This window comes from Bubalus kerabau, chromosome 15 (genome assembly GCF_029407905.1).
Source record: "Bubalus kerabau isolate K-KA32 ecotype Philippines breed swamp buffalo chromosome 15, PCC_UOA_SB_1v2, whole genome shotgun sequence".
In the NCBI taxonomy this organism is placed as follows: Eukaryota; Metazoa; Chordata; class Mammalia; order Artiodactyla; family Bovidae; genus Bubalus; species Bubalus kerabau.
Window position 1 is genome coordinate 45,961,265 of NC_073638.1, and position 19,639 is coordinate 45,980,903.

General features: G+C 39.4%; 1 protein-coding gene across 1 annotated transcript; it reads left to right on the top strand.

Annotated features, from left to right (window-relative positions):
- The first annotated feature begins 5,580 nt into the window (after positions 1–5,580).
- On the top strand, positions 5,581–6,525 carry LOC129628280 (olfactory receptor 6-like). Its single transcript, XM_055547694.1, has one exon. The coding sequence runs from the start codon at positions 5,581–5,583 to the stop codon at positions 6,523–6,525; it is 945 nt and encodes a 314-aa protein (XP_055403669.1).
- Positions 6,526–19,639: the final 13,114 nt, after the last annotated feature.

Below are 19,639 nucleotides of genomic sequence, written 5' to 3' on the forward strand. Positions count from 1 at the left end.
AAATGTTAAACCAAGAGTTAATATATCACCCAGTATTTTCACTCTTACATATGTACCCAAGAGCAATGATACCTATGCCTACATAAAACCCTATACACAACTGTGTATACCAGCATTAGTCACAGTACTTATGAAGTGAAAATAGCACCAATGTTTACCAACTGATGAATGGATGAACAAAATACGGTAGATTGATACAGTGGAATATTATTCAGCAATGAAGAGGAAGGAAGTACTGATACACACAGAAACAGTATACTAAGTGAAAGAAGCCATATACTGAGACCACATATCATATGATATTCGTTTAAAATGTCCAAGATAAATAATGGCCAGCAGAAAGGAGAACAGTGGTTGCCTAGGGCTAGGAGGTGGAGGTTGGGGGAAGGCAGGAGTGAATGAGTACAAGGTTTGTTTTGAAGGTGACAAAATGATCAAACAATGAAGTGTGGTGATGATTATATGAGTGTGTGCATGCTGTCTCTTTAGTCATGTCTGACTCCATGAGACCCTGTGGACTGTAGCCCACCAGGCTCCTCTGTCCATGGGAATCTCCATGCATGAATACTGGATTGGATTGCCATGCCCTTCTCCAGGGGATCTTCCTGACCTAGGGATTGTATCTGTGGCTCTTACATCTCCTGCATTGGCAGGCAAGTTCTTTACCTCTAGTGCCACCTGGAAAACTGGTGATGATTACATATCTCTGTAAATATACTAAATTATGTGCTTTAAATAGGTAAATTTTATGGTATTGTGAAGGAAAATTATTGCCTACCACATCAGTGAACAAAGGATGTTGTAGCTATCAAGCCACCACATTACAGATGTCCCTGTGAAGAGCCCTGAGGGAACTCAGGATGAAAACAAAATGCTGGTCGTTGAGCAGTCACTGCTGCAAAAACTACTCCCAATCGTGAACCTAGACAAGACTAAGGATAAGAAAGCACAGGATACCAGCCCAGATGAAACAAGTTACTCCAATGAGCTCAAACTTCTCATCTTCCCATACATGCAAAAGCACTAATTTTGTTGATTTGAGATGTCTGGTTTTCTCTAAATAACAGTAATCTTTTGATATTCTGACTACCTGCTCTCTGTCACAAAAACTGCTATATATATTGGCTCCCTGCCCCCACCTCAGCCTCTTCAGAACATCACTTTATATAAAGTAGAAATCAAAACTGAATTCACAGACTATATATGATTGACAAGTAGAACATTTGCTGCATGGGAGCGATTTATAGGAACTGAAAGCCTCATTACTCCGTAATGTCCTTGTCTGCTGTCATTATTCTATATTCTTTCCTGTGCTTGTCTTTCTACATGAAATGTCCCCTCACCACATTTCCACTGATCAAACTGTGTCTGTGGTACATATTCCAACATGAGTAATATTTTATGTTTGTATAATTATCACACAAAGCAGTGCTTGAATTGCTTTTATACAGATAACTTTTTATCCTAACATCAGTGACAGGATATCAACAAAGGAATTATTGTTACCCACTTTTATGAGTAACTAAACTGAGGGATAAGGACAATTTTCTAAAACCAAATATCTTAAAAATGGTAGAAACTTGATTAGGAACCAGATCTTTTGACTGCAGAGCCAAAATAATTTCCCTTCATACTACATCTAAACTGTCTTTCTGCCATGAGTCTGGAATGAGATCATCTTAATGAAACCTTTTCCAGGCTCCTAATAGAAAGTTTCTCTCAGTGGAGTTTCTAGAGCATTTTGTATCTCTCATAGCTCATGTCACATTCTACCCTCACTGTAGTTTGTAATTCTCACTTACAACACTAGAGGTTTCCAGAAGGTAGAGACCATGACTTACAAATTTTTATTTCAATGAATGTATAAGCCAATGCACTATACATAATATAAGTCCAATAAATGCAGAAAACACTTTATCTAAAGAATAATGAAGTGAATATCTTCATTAACCCACTTAGATTTTTATCTTGATTTTAGAGTGTTTCATCTTGCTTCAGGAGTAAAAGGAATCAACTATATTATACACACAGATACAGACAGACGTGGTCCAGTTAAAAAGGTAATTGGTAAATGGATGGAGATACATCATCCCTGTCCAGGTCTCCTGGATATAGTTTGGCAGTGTAGACATTGTTTCCCTAGAGCCAGGACAGATAGAGTACAAGTGAGCCTCCTGGGAGGAAGGCATGGGTAAAACGTAGGTAAGTGTTAAGTATATTCTACCTTGGCTCCAGTTTTCCAGTCTTAGTGCTGCAACACCTACCATGCAGTCTAAGCAGAGACCAGACATGGATCTTCAGGAAGCATACAAATATGCAGACCAGTCTGCTTTATCATGATCAGTGCAAAGGTCTGAAGGATTTTCCATTATCAGAAGAGAACAAATGGGTCATGGTGAGCATTTGGAACTACCAGGAGAGACTGGTTGATCCCTGAAGGAAGCTTCAAGGAAAATGAAGAGGGACTTGGGGCAAATGGCAGCAGGCTCCGCTCCTGAACAGAAGAAAGGGTGTTGGGGAAAATGACAAGAAATAAAGATTCAGGGTACACTGGGTATTTACCCTGGGGGAAATTTGGGCCAGTGGAAGGTCTTTTAGGTGTTGGAATAGGATATGTGTTTTGTTTTAGAAGACTCTTAGTCTCAAAGAGACTCTTGTTCTCTTTGAGAACAAGAACAAGGACTAAAAAATGTTCTATAGCACAATGAAAGGGTTTCTTTCCTTGGATACTACAGAGATCTCAAAGCTCAGTGCTCTTATTTGAATGTCAGGAAAATAGTTTCTCTGCAATTCTTCATGCTTCAAAATAGAGCCTACTGGGAGGTATATTTGTGTACCTTCAGAGAAAGTGGAGGAGAATATGAAGTAGGAGCAGTAGAGTTGGATATAAGATCATAATACATTAAAGAGAAAATAAGGAAGAAAATAAGGAAGCTCTGGGTGATCTCAAACTCGTACCTTTCAAAGATGCTATAGCCCTATACTCAAGGAAATTAGAGTTATTTTATTCCATAGGATATCATAGGAAAAGTGAGTAAAAGACAGAGAATGCATGACTGTGTTTATGAGGATGCACGAGTTTTCACTCAATGTGAGCATGTGTCATTGAGTAAATATGTATAAATGTTGTGTGACAAAATTTAATAATGGATAATGCATGTAGCAAATAACCAGGGACCAAGTCTTATATTAAGTTCCTTACTAGCAATATCACATTTAATTTTCACAACTCCATCCAGTAAACTGACATTACTATAATATTCTTAATTTAGAGGAGATGGTATGAAAGTGCATACTTGATAAGTGATCTGTGCAGTATTACACAGCTACTAGGTACTGAAACTGATACTAAAATCTTGCTCTGACCCTAAAATTAATGTTCTTAACTGGTGTGCAAAGGTGAGTGCGTGAGAAATTGTATAGCTGATGATGAAAATGTGAAATGTTACACACATCCCAGAGAGTAGGTGCCACTATATTGGTGCAACTTCCTATGGGGATCTCAAAATTGATCCTTTTCCTCAGAAATAGCATTTGGTCAAAGGCACTGAGGAACTAGGCAAAGAGCTCCTTACTAGTAAACTAGATCAGGAGTGAATGAAGGGATATCAGGCTGATGGTAAGAGGCAGTCTCTTCCCACTCAATAAGCACTGAGTTCTGCTGATGTGTGCTACTCTGGAAAGGAGGTGGTAGTGCCAATAAAATGTATTTCTGCATCTCAGTATTCAGTCCCTTGCCACAAGCCATGGCCAGAAGATAGGTAGTCCTGTGAAATTTCTGGGCAAACCCTGATTGACCTCCAATCCTTCACATGCCAAGTGTGGTTGACAAAAAATTTGGCAGAAAGAATGATTAACGGTTTGAAGATAGGACTAACTTCAGCTTTTTGGAAGAGGGAGGCATTTAATGGATATACATAGTATTTACGTGTTTTCAAGGTGTGAATCTGTGGTGACCTCATTCCTTGCTTGCTGGCTTGGTTGCTAAGTTGCTCAGTCTTGTCTGACTCTTTGTGACCCCATGGGCTGTAGCCCACCAGGCTCCTCTGTCCATGGGATTCTCTAGGCAAGAATACTGGAGTGGGTTGCCATTTCCTTCTCCAGGGGATCTTCCTGACCCAGGGATTGAACCTGTATCTCTTATGTCTATTGCATTGGTAGGTGGGTTCTTTACCACTAACACCACCTGGGAAGCCCTCATTCCTTAATACAGATTAAAACAGTTTTACTAGCTCATGAATAGTTCTGCCCTCTCATGGTATAAGACCCATCTCTCTATGTACTGCATTCATGTTCCTTCCTGTCTTTCCTCCCACTCAGGGCCAGAACCTGAGGTAATGGCAGATATTTAGAGAGCCTGACCTACCAAGTATTCTATCCAGTGTTCTCATATCTGGTGGATATGCTTGCTATAAAAGTACCCTGGTTGTGCAAGGCCAGGGTGTATCCAAAGATCTATAGCCTGATAGACCAGAGTTTCCTGCTGCTAAAGATGCTGAGATCACATTCCTCTTCACCTTGCCTATTTGTTTTGCATCTCAAGGCTGCAAGGGATTGATTCATTAGTTTACTTTTTAATTCATGTGTGTTTAATATTAATGTGTTTGCAAATCATTTTCATAGGCACTGCTCATCGTCATAAAGGACAGAGTCCCGAGTTTTGGAAAACTGCAGTGTGGTAGAGAAAAGTCTCAAGGTGTAAGGGGTTTGTGCACGGGAAACAAATGCCGTTGACTAGACATTTGACCTAGACACTTGACCTCGATTTGGTGAGATGACCCTGAGATGAAAGCCTGAACTTTGAAATCAGCAGATAAAGATTGGGGAATGGGCATAGCCACAAGAGGGAAAAGTCATGCAAAGTGTGAGAGCAATCACAGTGAGCTTCGGGAGAAAGTAGCTGAGTATGTCTCAAACGTAGTATCCCAGTTATGAGGGTCAAAAGAGATGAGACTAGGGCAATAGGTAGGGGTCAAATTAGAGAAAGCCTATGTGCAGTGACAAAAGCTCTTTCCTTTTTTATCTAAAAGCAATTAGAGAGTCATTAAGGAATTATCCAAGAATTATTATTGATTTTTAATTTCCACAGATTCTACTCTGAAGAAACTGTGGGGGATTATTGGACTATGAGCAAGAAATCACTTCAATATTGATTCCTTGAGCATTCTCTGACATGTTGTCCTACACATTTCCTTTCAGGCAGAAAAAAAGGTCTTTGTGCTGTGAGTTTCTAAGTAAAGAGACCTGAAACCAGCAAAGGAGACACTATCAGTCCATGCTCATGGACAAAGGAGTTAGGCGTGACATGGAGAGTGACATTCAAATATTTCATCAGGTGAGGAAAGTTACAGACTGGAGTGCACTTTGATTCTGGGATATTTTCATAACAAATAAAAAAAATTTTAATGGAAAAGTATGCTTCACATGGGAAAATGACTTCATACTAACAGAGATTATTTTATGAGTCTCATTCCCAGGAAAGACTGATTTATTAACTTATACTGGTCTCCTCTTCAATGCCATAGTCATTTATTAGTGATGTTGTCATAGAAGACTTCCTGCCTCTCAGAGCTCTTAGTCATGCTGGGGAGAAACAGCACTCTGGTGAGTGAGTTCATCCTGGTGGGCTTCCCCACCGCCCCCTGGCTGCAGGTCCTGCTCTTCTCCCTCTTCCTGGTGGTCTACTTGCTGGTGGTAGTAGAGAATCTTGCCATCATGCTCACTGTCTGGGTCACTGGCTCCCTCCATAAGCCCATGTACTATTTCCTGAGTAGCCTGTCCTTCCTGGAGGTCTGGTATGTCTCTGTCACCGTCCCCAAGATGCTGGATGGATTCCTCCTGCAGAGATGGCGCATCTCCTTCACAGGCTGCATGACCCAGCTGTACTTCTTTATCTCGCTCGCCTGCACGGAGTGTGTACTTCTGGCAGCCATGGCCTATGACTGCTATGTGGCCATCTGCCACCCTCTCAGATACCCGGTCATCATGACCACAGGTCATTGTGTGCAGCTGGTGGCTTTTTCCTATATGAGTGGTTTCATGGTCTCTGTATTCAAGGTCTATTTTATTTCACATGTCACTTTCTGTGGCTCCAATGTCATGAACCACTTTTTCTGTGACATCTCACCAATCCTCAAACTGGCCTGCAAAGACATGTCCACAGCTGAGCTAGTGGACTTTGCTTTGGCTGTTGTCATTCTTGTCTTCCCTCTCGCCACTACCATCCTCTCCTATGTCTACATTGTCTCCGCCATTCTGCGTATACCATCCACCCAGGGAAGGAAGAAGGCCTTCTCCACCTGTGCATCCCACCTCACGGTAGTCATAATTTATTACACAGCCATGATTTTCATGTATGTTCGGCCCAGAGCTATTGCTTCATTTAACTCCAACAAACTAATCTCAGCTGTGTATGCAGTCCTCACGCCCATGTTAAATCCATTCATCTACTGTCTGAGGAACCAGGAAGTCAAGAATGCTATCAAAAAGACAGTGGGTGTTGGCCAGTGCTTCCTGCTCAGCTGAGGCCTGCTGCCTTGAGGAGGAGACTGATCCAGCAAGGAAGTCATTCCCTTCCAATTGGGAAGTCAACACTTCCAATGGTTGTGCATGCTTACTTGCTCTATAGATCTAGATTCTTAAAGTAATCACAACATTTGAAGTCAGAAAAAATTAAAGACATAAACAAAACACATTATTTACTGCTTTAATCTTTCATTGATGTTATTTAGTCACTCAATCTTGTCTCTTTGTGACCCATGGACTGCAGTAGTCCAGGCCTCCCTCCCAATTCTTCACCATCTCCCAGAGCTGCTCAAACTCATATCCACTGAGTCGGTGATGCCATCAAATCATCTTGTCCTCTGTCATCCCCTTCTCCTCTTGCCTTCAATCTTTCTCAGCATCAGGGTCTTTTCTGATAAGTTGGCCATTCGCATAAGGTGGCCAAAGTATTGGAGCTTCAGCTTCAGCATCAGTCCTTCTAATGAATATTTGGGATTGATTTCCTTTAGGATGGACTGGTTTGATATCCTTGCAGTCCAAGGGACTCTCAAGAGTCTTTTCCAACAGCACAGTTCAAAAGCATCAATTATTTGTCATTCAGCTCTCTTTATGGTCCAAGTTTTACATCCATACATGACTACTGGAAAAACCATAGCTTTGACTAGATGGACATTTGTCAGCAAAGTAACATCTCTGCTTTTTAACACGCTGTCTAGGTTTGTCATAGCTTTTCTTCCAAGGATCAAGTGTTTTTTAATTTTGTGGCTGCAGTGACCATATGCAATCATTTTGGAGCCCAAGAAAATAAATTCTGTCACTGTTTCCATTGTTACCCCATATTTGCCATGAAGTGATGGGACCAGATGCCATCATCTTAGTTTTTTGAATGTTGAGTTTTAAGCCAGCTTTTTCACTCTCCTCTCTCACTTTCAACAGAGGCTCTTTAGTTTCTCTTCACTTTCTGCCACAAGGGTGTTGTCACCCTCATATCTGAAGTTATGATATTTCTCCCAGCAATCTTGATTCCAGCTTGTGCTACATCCTGCCTGGCATTTCACAGGATGTACTCTGCATATAAATTAAATAGGTGACAATATACAGCCTTGATGTACCCTTTTCCTAATTTTGAACCAGTTGATTGTTCCATGTCCAGTTCTAACTCTTGCTTCTTGAACTGCATACAGATTTCTCAGGAGGCAGGTCAGGTGGTATGGTATTCCCATCTTTTGAAGAATTTTCCACAGTTTGTTGTGATCCACATAGTCAAAGGCTTTAGCATAGTCAATGAAGCAGATGTTTTTCTGGAATTCTCTTTTTTGTCTATGATTCAATGGATGTTGGCAATTTGATCTCTGATTCCTCTGCCTTTTGTAAATCCAGCTTGAACATCTGGAAGTTTTTAGTTCACATACTGTTGAGACCTGGCTTGGAGAATTTTGAGCATTACTTTGCTAGTGTGTGAAATGAGTGCAATTGTGTGGTAGTTAAAACATTTTTTTGACATAGCCCTTCTTTGGGATTGGAATAAAAACTGACCTTCTCCAATCCTGTGGCCACTGCTGAGTTTTCCATATTTGTTGGCATATTGAGTGCAGCACTTTCACAGCATCGTCTTTCAGGATTTGAAATAGCTCAGCTGGAATTCCATTACCTCTACTAGTTTTGTTCGTAGTGATGCTTCCTAAGGCCCACTTGACTTCACATTCCAGGATGTCTAACTCTAGGTGAGTGATCACATCATCATGGTTATCTGGGTCATGAAGATCTTTTTTGTATAGTTCTGTGTATTCTTGCCACCTCTTCTTAACATCTTTTGCTTCTTTCAGTTACACACCGTTTCTGTCCATTGTTGTGCTCATCTTTGCATGATTGTTCCCTTGGTATCTCTAGTTTTCTTGAAGAGATCTCTAGTCTTTTCCATTCTATTGTTTTCCTTTATTTCTTTGCATCGTTCACCCAGGAAGGCTTTTTTATCTCTCCTTGCTATTCTTTGGAATGCTGCATTCAGATGGGTATATCTTTCCTTTTTTCCTTTGCCTTTTGCTTTTCTTTTCTCAGTGATTTGTAAGGCCTCCTCAGACAGTCATTTTGCCTTTATGTTGTCTTTTTCTTGGGGATGGTTTTGATCACCACCTCCTATACAATGTCATGAAAATCTGTCCCTAGTTTCAGGCACTCTATCAGAGCTAATATCTTGAAACTATTTGTCACTTTCACTATATAATCTTTAATCTTTGAATGTATTTAATATGCACTGTATATGACAATATATTCCTTGAAATGAGAGAGCAACAGTAAATACGAGCATATGTAAAATGGTTTTATTAACCCTTTACACAAGATAGTCTATTTTATTCTCCAAATGCCTCCATGAGTTAGTTATGATTAGATACTTGATTTTAAATATCAGGAAAGTGAAACATACACAGAGATATTTAAATAAGTTACCTGAAATTGTGTACATAATAAATATCAAAACCATTATTGAACCCAAAGAATCTAGCTTTTAACCACTGTGTTAAGTAGTATATGAGTCTGTGATCATAGCTCTCAGAGAGACTTTTGTTAACCCATTGGTGTCTCGATCAAGCAATTCAGTACATAAGATTTGTAAATGTGATGAAAAGACATGATGGTGTGGTAGTGATGGTGATGATAGTGCTCTTTGCAATTATATTGTGTTGATGATCAACTACCATTGATAATAATAATAATTTTGAGCATTTCTCAGTTCTCATCCATGTTTGAAAATAAAAAAAGTAAAAGTGTTAGTCACTCAGTTGTGTCCAAATCTTTGTAACCCCATGGACTGTAGCCCAACAGGCTCCTCTGTCCATGGAATTCCCCAGGCAAGAATACTGCTGCTGCTGCTGCTGCTAAGTCGCTTCAGTCATGTCTGACTCTGTGCGACCCCATAGACGGCAACCTACCAGGCTCCCCCCATCCCTGGGATTCTCCAGGCAAGAACACTGGCGTGGGTTGCCATTTCCTTCTCCAATGCATGAAAGTGAAAAGTGAAAGTGAAGTCGCTCAGTCATGTCCGGCCCTCAGCAACCCCATGGACTGCAGCCTTCCAGGCTCCTCCGTCCATGGGATTTTCCAGATAAGAGTACTGGCATGGGGTACCATTGCCTTCTCCGAAGAATACTGCAGTAGGTAGCTATTCCTTTCTCCAGGGGCTCTTCCTGACCCAGGGATTGAGCCCAGGTCTCCTGCTTGCAAGCAGATTCTTTACTGTCTGGGCTACCAGGAAAACCCTTCAAGGACTATAAGAGCTTATTTCTTATTACAGGAATGGGATCAGTAGTTTCACAAGGGATGAAAGAATCAGTATTAATGTAACTTTTGGAGTTGATATGTATCTCTTGAGACACTCCCTTTTGGGCTCTTGGATTCTTGTGGCCTTTCATGCTATATATGACTATTGTAAGCAAAGTAAGAGAATAGCATTACAACAGTATATGCTTGAGCTGAAACCCTCAATATACCAATATAACATGTTGTTATGTACTATGCTGCTGCTAAGTCACTTCAGTCGTGTTCAACTCTGTGCGACCCATAGACGGCAGCCCACCAGGCTCCCCTGTCCCTGGGATTCTCCAGGCAAGAACACTGGAGTGGGTTGCCATTTCCCCCTCCAATGCATGAAAGTGAAAAGTGAAAGTGAAGTCACTCAGTCGTGTCCAATTCTTCTTGACCCCATGGACTGCAGCCTACCAGGATCCTCCGCCCATGGGATTTTCCAGGCAAGAGTACTGGAATGGGGTGCCATTACTATAGGTGAAAACAAATACAAATTTTCTAAGGCAAATGCAAGTCTTATATATTATTATGGGACCTGTTGACTAGATAAGAAAATATAGAATACCAAGAAGAATTCTACAAAATTGATAAAGCTGAGGTTAAAATATGAAAACAATAATCAGAAAAAGCTATTATGACTCCACATTTTGTTCACTTAGAGTTGGAGTCTAAAATTTGTCTCCTGGTTTTGATCTAAGCCCCTTGAATATATTATTCAACATTCCTGTATTAATCTTTCTTATCTATTGCTTTTGAAATCTACTATTTAGTAATTCTTAATTTGAATTAAATAGTATCTACTCATTCTAGTCTTTTTTAAAACTTTTAATTTTATACTGGAGTATAGTTGATTAAAATAGTGCTAGCCTCAGGTGTACAGCAAAGAGATATAGCCACACATGTACACATATCCATTCTTTCACAAGCTCCCTTCCCATCTAGTCTGCCACATAATATTGAACAGAGTTCCTTGTGCATTTATTTATTATTTTAGAATCACTCTACCATTCATGAAGCTCAATAATGTCTGACATTTTTGCCACCTGAACCAAATCAGCCTTATTTTTACTGATCTCCAATATGAAACATCCATTCTGATATTAGTCCCTGCAGCACACTCAGTAACTATAATATACTCATCTTTCTTAACTTCATTCATTCATTATTTCTTGTGCCCCTGTTTCTTGCCAAGCTCTGTGATAGACTGCAATGGACAACAACTACCAAAAAAACACAGAGTCTTCCTTCTAACAGCTCAGAGATGAGTGAGGAAGATAAAGGCACAATTGCCTCCAGCGTTAAGTGTGATGATATGAATACAGGGTTCTTTGGAAACAAATAATAGTTAGACCTAGGATGATCAGAGACAATATTCCAGTAGAAGTAGCATTTAGGCTAACACTTGCAGGAATTAGATAGATGAAAATGGTGGACAGTAATAAATATCAGGGCTTGCAAAGATGGAAAAGGGCAAGAGTCAAGAGAGGCACCAACACACTGAAAAACCTGAAAGATGACTAATACAAAGTGACATAATGAAGAAAGGGGTCACAAGAGGAAGTAGATTCATGTTCACCAACCCAAATATTACTAATTTGTGAATTCCTCTTACCATACAGGTTTGTGGATACACAGTAAGTTCTACAGAGGGATTTTCAGTCTCTGCAAGCACAAGATCTTCAGCTTGTTGCATTTTTATCAGGTGAATGGCAGCCGCTTACACAGTGAAGCAGGGACAGGGGCATTGTCTTTCAAATATTCAGCCTCGACCAGAGCACCTCTTCATTTTGAATGACAGATGGCAGTTTGTGCTTGACTCTGAGTGTATTGTGCATTTCTTTAGTGCAGAAATGAACCTTATTCATCCTTGAAGCTATAATACCAGCCTCAACACCTGACACTGTAGATAGATACTTGACTGTCTGTTTCCCAGGTTTAAGCTAGTTTACTGCACAGAAACTTTCACTTTTCCCCCTTTAGGTTGCATTTCTTGTCTTATCATGGTAAATTAGACTATAAGATCTGTAGAAGAATTTCCCCAATATATTTTCTTTTTTTGTTTTGTTTTGTTTTCCCCAATATATTTTCCCAGTTGCTTCTATTTCACACACTCAGGTCTACTATCTTCTAATAAATAGCAAGCTGCTGCTGCTGCTGCTAAGTCGCTTCAGTCGTGTCCGACTCTGTGTGACCCCATAGACGGCAGCCCACCAGGCTTCCTCGTCCCTGAGATTCTCCAGGCAAGAACACTGGAGTGGGTTGCCATTTCCTTCTCCAATGCATGAAAGTGAAAAAATAAAGTGAAGTCGCTCAGTCATGTCCAACTCCTAGCGACCCCATGGACTGCAGCCCACCAGGCCCCTCCATCTATGGGATTTGCCAGGCAAGAGTACTGGAGTGGGGTGCCATTGCCTTCTAATCAGGCTTTTAAAACAGCCTCACTGGCAATTGGGTAAGTGGAAAAATATTGGGAAAGTACATGATCTTGTGAGGCAAATATTCAGCTCAACACTACAGCATTATCAGTAGTTAATTTGTAGCTTTTGCAGCAAATTAGAATTTTGGTTTCTTTGAGCTTCAGTTTCCTCGTCTGTTGACAGTAGATCATAATATCTACTTCCAAAGTTGATATGAAGATTAAATGAAAATGGATATATGTGAAGACACCTGGTACAGCTTTTGATGCATACTATTCTACATTATCCAGCAAAATACAAGGTACAGGATTGCTCATAAGATCTTTAAAACTCAACTGGAACTGCAAGTCATCTATGACTGTTTTTCTGTTTCTTCCAACTTCCCGCTTCTGCTGACTTGTCTCCACACCTATCAGGAAGAAATGACTCTAGTTGTGTGTAACTTATGTTCAGAGTGATGATGTCTTGGTTGTAACACTTTTTAGACTCTACCTTATACTGATAATGATTCAAATATACATCTTATTTAAAACACTAGATTATAAGTTTCTTTATGTCTCACAGTTACTAAAAGTTACTATCATGCATTCAGTGATCAATAGATATTTGAGGAATAAATCCCTGTCTGAATGTCAGCCTTCCAACTGAGAGCCACAGTGCCCATAACTTCCACATTTTTTGGCTTAGTTCCATTTTTTAAACATTCTATTCTCTCCAACTCCTCTAATTTTTAGATTGAAGCAAACATCATGTCTTTCTTCATACCCATTTCAATATTTTCTAACATGTTAAGGCTGGAAAGCTTAAAATTACAGACCTCAGGTTTTTATTAATATTTAGGTCCCTGTATGGTGCATTTATATAACACTTTGATTCCCACATAAATCACAGGCAGAAGGAGTCAGTGTGTGGGACATTCATTTAGCTGGTGTGGCTTATGGCCAAAGTTCTCAGGCAACAGATTTGGTTCATGAGCCATAGAGAGGAAGCAGCAGCAACAGCAACAGTTTTCTGTATTGTGTCTGAGACAAGATGGTTGTGGAGGCTCAAAGTTGTTTCTGGGGTTCATCCTAAACTCCTGAATGCCAGCCTTCTCAATGACTTCACAATAATCAAATTCTCTTTCTGTTTAAGCTACCTGAGATAAATTTGATTACCTGTAACACAACATTGACTGATACAATCACTCCCTGGGGAAATTTTTTATTTAATTTGAACCTTCATTTTCTTGCTTGGAAATTGGGAATATTAGTAACATTTTATAGAGTTGTTGAACGTGTTAAATTAGATAACACATCTGTGAAGTCTTTAGAACATAGCAGGTACACACAGATTATTAATGTTAGCTTCTACAGAGAGTTGTTGCTTTTTTGTATTCACAGATGTCTGTACAACCCTACTGATAGCAGTCCTTGCACTTTAAAAATAGAGATGTCCTTAATCATGTGATTAACTGGGGTGTTTCAGGTTAAAAGAATTAAAATTTAGAATAATTCAAAGATTTATGGCTTGAGAGACTGAATAGATAACTTTGCTATTTCCTGAAGTATCTGGAATTATCCTAGAACTCTAGTGTTTCAGCTATTGATAAATCTGAATCAGTAAATCTGATGACTATTGAGAAGCAGAATTCTTTTTAAGCATACATGTAAAAATATGACATAAACCCTTATATTAAGTGAATAATATAAACACAGTAGTAAGTAAATACTTACCTATTGGATTTTATAATTATTTCACCTAGTTTTATTTTTACTAAAGGGTATTAATAAATTGATATACTATTTAAACTTTCTCTTTGTTTTTATAAAAATAAAATTTAAAAAATTTCTTTTTGTTCTGGTTCATGTTTTTTGGCCCAGAAAATATGATCTCATGAATGCTTTATAGATGACACCAAAATTCTACCTATCAATATATTTATGTTTGTTAATCTTATCTCTAATAGAAAAACATTTAACAGGAAGTTGAGAAAGTCTCCATATATTAGACAGTAACCATCATCTGCTGTCACAACGCTTGCCATTTTCAAAGAGAGAAATATACAGAGGGGATATAGAGGGCAAAGACACATTCTATCACATGTTGGATCTGTGTCCTCAGTCTCCTAACTGGTGATCAGGCTGGACCAGATCTGAAACATAAGGTCATTTCTTTTCTTTTTTTCAAAAAACATTTATTTTCTTATTTGACCATGCAGGTCTTAGTTGCAGCTCGTGGGATCTTCAATCTTCCTTTGGCATGAGGGATCATTTTTAGTTGTAGCATGGAGGATCTGTAGTTTTATCATGCGAACTCTTAATTAAGGCACGTGAGATCTAGTTCCCTGACTAGGGCTTGAACCCAGGCCCCCTACATTGGAATCTCAGAGTCTTAGCAACAGGACCATTAGGGAAGTTTCCCATAAGGTCATTTCTTGTTTTCCTGGTTTAACTCCTAGGGTCTGAACAGTCTGCAGCAGTCTCCTTGTACTTTCCCCCAGTGTGTGTGTGTGTGCGCACGTGCATGTGCAGTCTCTCAGTCATGTCCAGCTCTTTGTGACCTCCTGGACCATAGCCTTCCAGGCTCCTCTGTCTGCAGAATTTTCCAGACAAGGACTGGAGTGGGTTGCCATTTCCTACTCCAGGGGATCTTCCTGACCCAGAGAACCACTGTCTAATCATGGCCCATAAGATCTTATCATTCTAATGGTAACAGAGTCATGGAAAGATTAAATGGAGACACGGAAACAGGTTTTAATCTAAGGTTTAGGACAGAGGTGCCATCAGCTGTCTGATCCATGTGCCTTTTGCCTTGTCTCTTGGTCTCCTTTGCTTTAGAACCTTGCTAATTTTCTTCCTGAATCTCTAAGAATGGATATTTCTCCTTCCACATCTTTTCCTCAGATTATTCTCAAAAACTAACATGGGACATGAAGGAGAACAATGTAAAACAATCCAAAAAGAAGAGCCAAGACAAAAGAAGTTAAAAGTTAAAGAGCCAAAATTACCTAATGGCTCAGTTGATAAAGAATCCATGTGCAATGCAGGAGACCCAGGTTCAATTCCTGGATCAGGAAGATCTGCTGGAGAAGGGATAGGCTACCCACTCCAGTATTCTTGGGCTTCCCTTGTAGCTTAGCTGGTAAAGAATCCGCCTACAGTGTGAGAGACCTGGATTTGATCCCTGAGTTGGGAAGATCCCTTGGAAAAGGGAAAGGCTACCTGCTCCAGTATTTTGGCCTGGAGAATTCCATGAACTGTATAGTTCATGGGGTTGCAAAGAGTCAGATGTGATTGAGCAACTTAAAAAAAAAAATTGCTTTACGGAACAAAACTTGATACCCTAGCCCTGTGTGCAATTGTTTCTCTTTGATGTCAGGGGTACTTATCTCTTGAGTGGGGTAAGTGGAGGTGGAGAGAAAGTTCTCTTTGGTGCTTGGTGTGTACTGTTAACTCTGTTAAATCCTCCTTTGGGTATTTTGATCCTCTCACCAGCACCCCCTTTGAATAATATTAATGCTTTAAAGTAATAGGTCATGAGTAATAGTTATTTCCCAGACAACCAGACAGTGGAAGAAAACCAAGCTTTAGATCTGAGATTAGAATAAATCACCAGATTGATATTCCATAAAACTGTTACTATTCTGTTTACCCAACTGATAATCACTCTGTCTAGTGGCCCTAGGAGGTCACTAGGGAAATTTCTTTAACGTCTTCATCTTTATTGCTCTAGAAAATCCTATAGCATTTGTGAACCAAATCCCCAAGGATGTGTCTTTTAAAGAGCAGTTGCCTCTACTGAGCAGTTGGCTTATTGCGTCCTGGAATTGTCCAGCTCTAGGTTCTGCCTGAATGAGGTCTGTGGGAAGAGTCAACATATAAAACCAGCCCAAATTCAGTGGCAGAGAGACAGAACAAGAGCAAGAAGAGAGGAGTAGGAAGAGGTATACATTGAATAGATACAGAGAAAAAGCATACAAAACAGAAAAAAATTCTCTCTCCCACCTTGGGCTCTTACCATCCAAAAGGGGTATCTAACAGGCCCAGAAGTAACTTTTGAATTTTGGACTTAAAAGTCTTGTCACATATACGTATTAAGTTGATTTTGCCTTTTCTTTGAGTAAACAGAAGAAAAAATTTTCCATTTCCCTAATCCATCTGGACCCTAGTATCTTTCCAAAGTGAGGAGAATTGCAAAGTCATGGAACTCTTGAGTTTCACAGAGAAGCAATTTTCAAGGATTTAGATTAGGTTATTCCAAAACTTCTCCTTTATTTCCCTTCCCTTCCCCTTTTCCTTTTTATCCCCTAACTTCAAATCCTTTAAGGTGAAGAGGCAAAGACTCACAGGGGTGGCACAGGTGATTTTCACCAAATACCTCTCTAATGGTCAGAGTACTGGACAACTGAACCAAGATCTCCAAGCTAGACTCGACCAAGATGACCTACTTCACTTGCATTCCTAAAGCAAAAAAAACGGAGTGCACCATGGTGAGACATCTGATCTTAATAAACATCAAAAATTTATTTGCTTATTTAGTGACAACCATGCTTCAGGAACTAAGCTAGACATCTAGAGATAAAAAGATGACCAAGCCGCAAATAGTATAAGATTGGTATTTTCAAGGCGTTCATAAAACTAGTAGTGGTGATAAGTAAGCAAAATGATGCATGATATGATGCTCTTTAGTTCAAAATGTTACAAAACCAGAGATCTGGAGTGATGGGCAGGAGGTGGTGATAGCAAGGGGTGGTTAGGCATAGTTTGATACGGAGGATGAATCTGAGTAGGCATTTACCAGGTACAAAGATTTAGAATGAATGTCAGGTAGAAGATAGAGTATGTGCAACTGCATAGAGTCTTGAAGGAGGATGTTGCACTAAAACACATCAAATTCTTCAGTGGAGCTTGAGCTTGGATTGAGTAGCTGAGAAAGAGTATTAAGAATGTGGGGGGTCAGACCCTGAGGCACTTGCTATGCAATGTAAGGAGTTCAGTTGTACAGTATGGTCACTGAAGGATTTGAACTGGAGAATCACTTGTTTATATTTTAGTAAGATCACTCGGTCTGGAGGCAGGATACTATTTAGTATCTTTATGTGTTGTCTTATATAGGCAAAAGCCCCTGTATGTTCCCAGTCCTTTGGAGTGCAAGCCCACTCTATCTCTTCTGAAACTTGAACTTTTTATTTTTCTTTGCATCTACCTTCCCCCTGAATTGCACAAACCACCTCCCTCTATTTACAATATTCCTCTTGTTCTTATCTAACTTCTTCCTTCTTGAGAAAATCTTTTTCCCATCTGTACTATCTTCTAAGTAATACACATCAATGCATTTGTTTGATTTAGTAGGTGAGTCTATCCTCCTTTCTGAGCCAACATTCTTTTCCTAACAAAGACTTTCAGCTAGGAAATGGTGACTCAGTGAAACACGCCAGGTCAGTGGCTGGATTAGAGGTGAGTATAGAGTGGGGAGAGGTCACATTGATGTAGATACATATAAGGGCCAATGAGGGTTGGGGGAAAGATCATCATGAGTATTAGGATGTCTGGAATATTACATGGACTTAGGGGGCATGTTGCTCAAGACAATAAAATTAGACAGACCAGATTTTGGAACTTTAGATTGATCTCTTAAAAGCTCAGATGAAGTGTGAAGACTAAATTCAAAAGTGAGGAATTTGTGCAAGAAAGACTTGATTGAAAAGGAAATTGATGTCAGTACGGTCAAGACCAGGGATCAGGAGAATGGGTGGTACAGAAAGTGGGAAAGAGCAGACTAGGGATGCACAAAATTGGGGACATTAACTGGGAGTGTGGCAGTGGGAATAGAGGAGGGAAACAATAATTAAAGAAAGAGGAATGCTGCAGAGTAGAAAGAGTATAGACTTTGGAGATCTACAGTGTTAGGTTATAATTCCATCTCCACCACTTTTTACTTGTATGAATTTAGCCAAGTTATTTACCTAGTATCTGTAATGGGGAACCAATAATATCTATTAGGTTGTTGTGAGAATTGAGTGAGATGAAGTATAGGAAAGATTGAGTACAAATTCTTCCATATAATAGACACCCAGTAAACGGAGGATATTTTTATTATTGGACAGGTTATACAGGCAAAGGCAGGGATGAGGAGTGAAGATGATGAAGGCCAAGTAGGAAAACTGCGTGAGCATTCAGCAGGGAGAAAGTATAGGACAGTAGTCTCATGTGGGACTCATGTGTGCTCAGAATGGTGGGTGTATGCAGAGATCTTGGTCATGCCAGAGGCAATACTGTACTGGCTCAAAGTTTTAAGAATAAAATGTGGATCTTAAAAATCAAGGGAGTTCATAGACCTAGAAATGATCATGCTAAGTGAAGTAAGCCAGAGAAGGATAAATATGATATTATTTATACGTGGAATCTAAGAAAAAAAGAATTATACAAATGACCTTATATACACAACAGAAATAGAGTCACAGGCATAGAAAACAAATTTATAGTTACCAAAAGGGGAAGGCGAGGAAGGAATTAATTAGGAGTTTGGGATTAACATATACACATTACTATATGTAAAATAGATAACCAACAAAGAACTACTGCACAGCACAGGAAACTATACTCAATATTTTGTAATAACCTATAAGCGGAAATAATCTGAAAAAATAGATATATATGTATATATAACTGAATCCTTTTGCTGCAGAGTGAATTATCAACTTGAAATGACCATAACACTGAAAATCTACTATACTTCAATTAAAAAAATAAATATTTACTATCTTTAAAAAAAATAAAGAGGGTTCAGGCTAATGTTAGAGAATATGTAAATGGAACTTGTTTTGTTTTCCATATGATGTCAGTGAGACAGGAAGTACTCTGTCAGAAACAAGGAGAAATACTGCATGACATCCCTTATATGCAGAATCTAAAAAAAAATGAATATAAATGAACATATTTACAAAGGAGAAACAGACTCCCAGAGAACAAACTTATGGTTACCAGGGCGGAATGATGTGGGGAAGGGATAGTTAGGGAGTTTGGGATGGATGTGTACACATTGTTATATTTAAATGGATAACCAACAGCACCTACTATATACAGCACAGGGAACTCTGCTCAATGTTATGTGGCAGCCTGGATGGGAGGAGAGTTTAGGGGAGAACAGATACATCTATATGTATGACTGAGCCTCTTCACTGTCCACCTGAAACTTATCAGAACATTGTTAATCAGTTGTATTCAAATATAAAATAAAAAATTTAAAAAAGAGGTACTCTGTCAGATGTTATAGGACTCAGTGTATCAGAAATGGGGAGAACTAGTAGAAAGGTATAGGAAACAGTGAGGAGTAGCTGTCTATAACCTCATCTTCCAGCCTTGTCTTGATCCATTTCTTTCTTCCAGGCTATCAGTGCTTTCTAGTCAAAATGCAAATCATCCCATCACCAA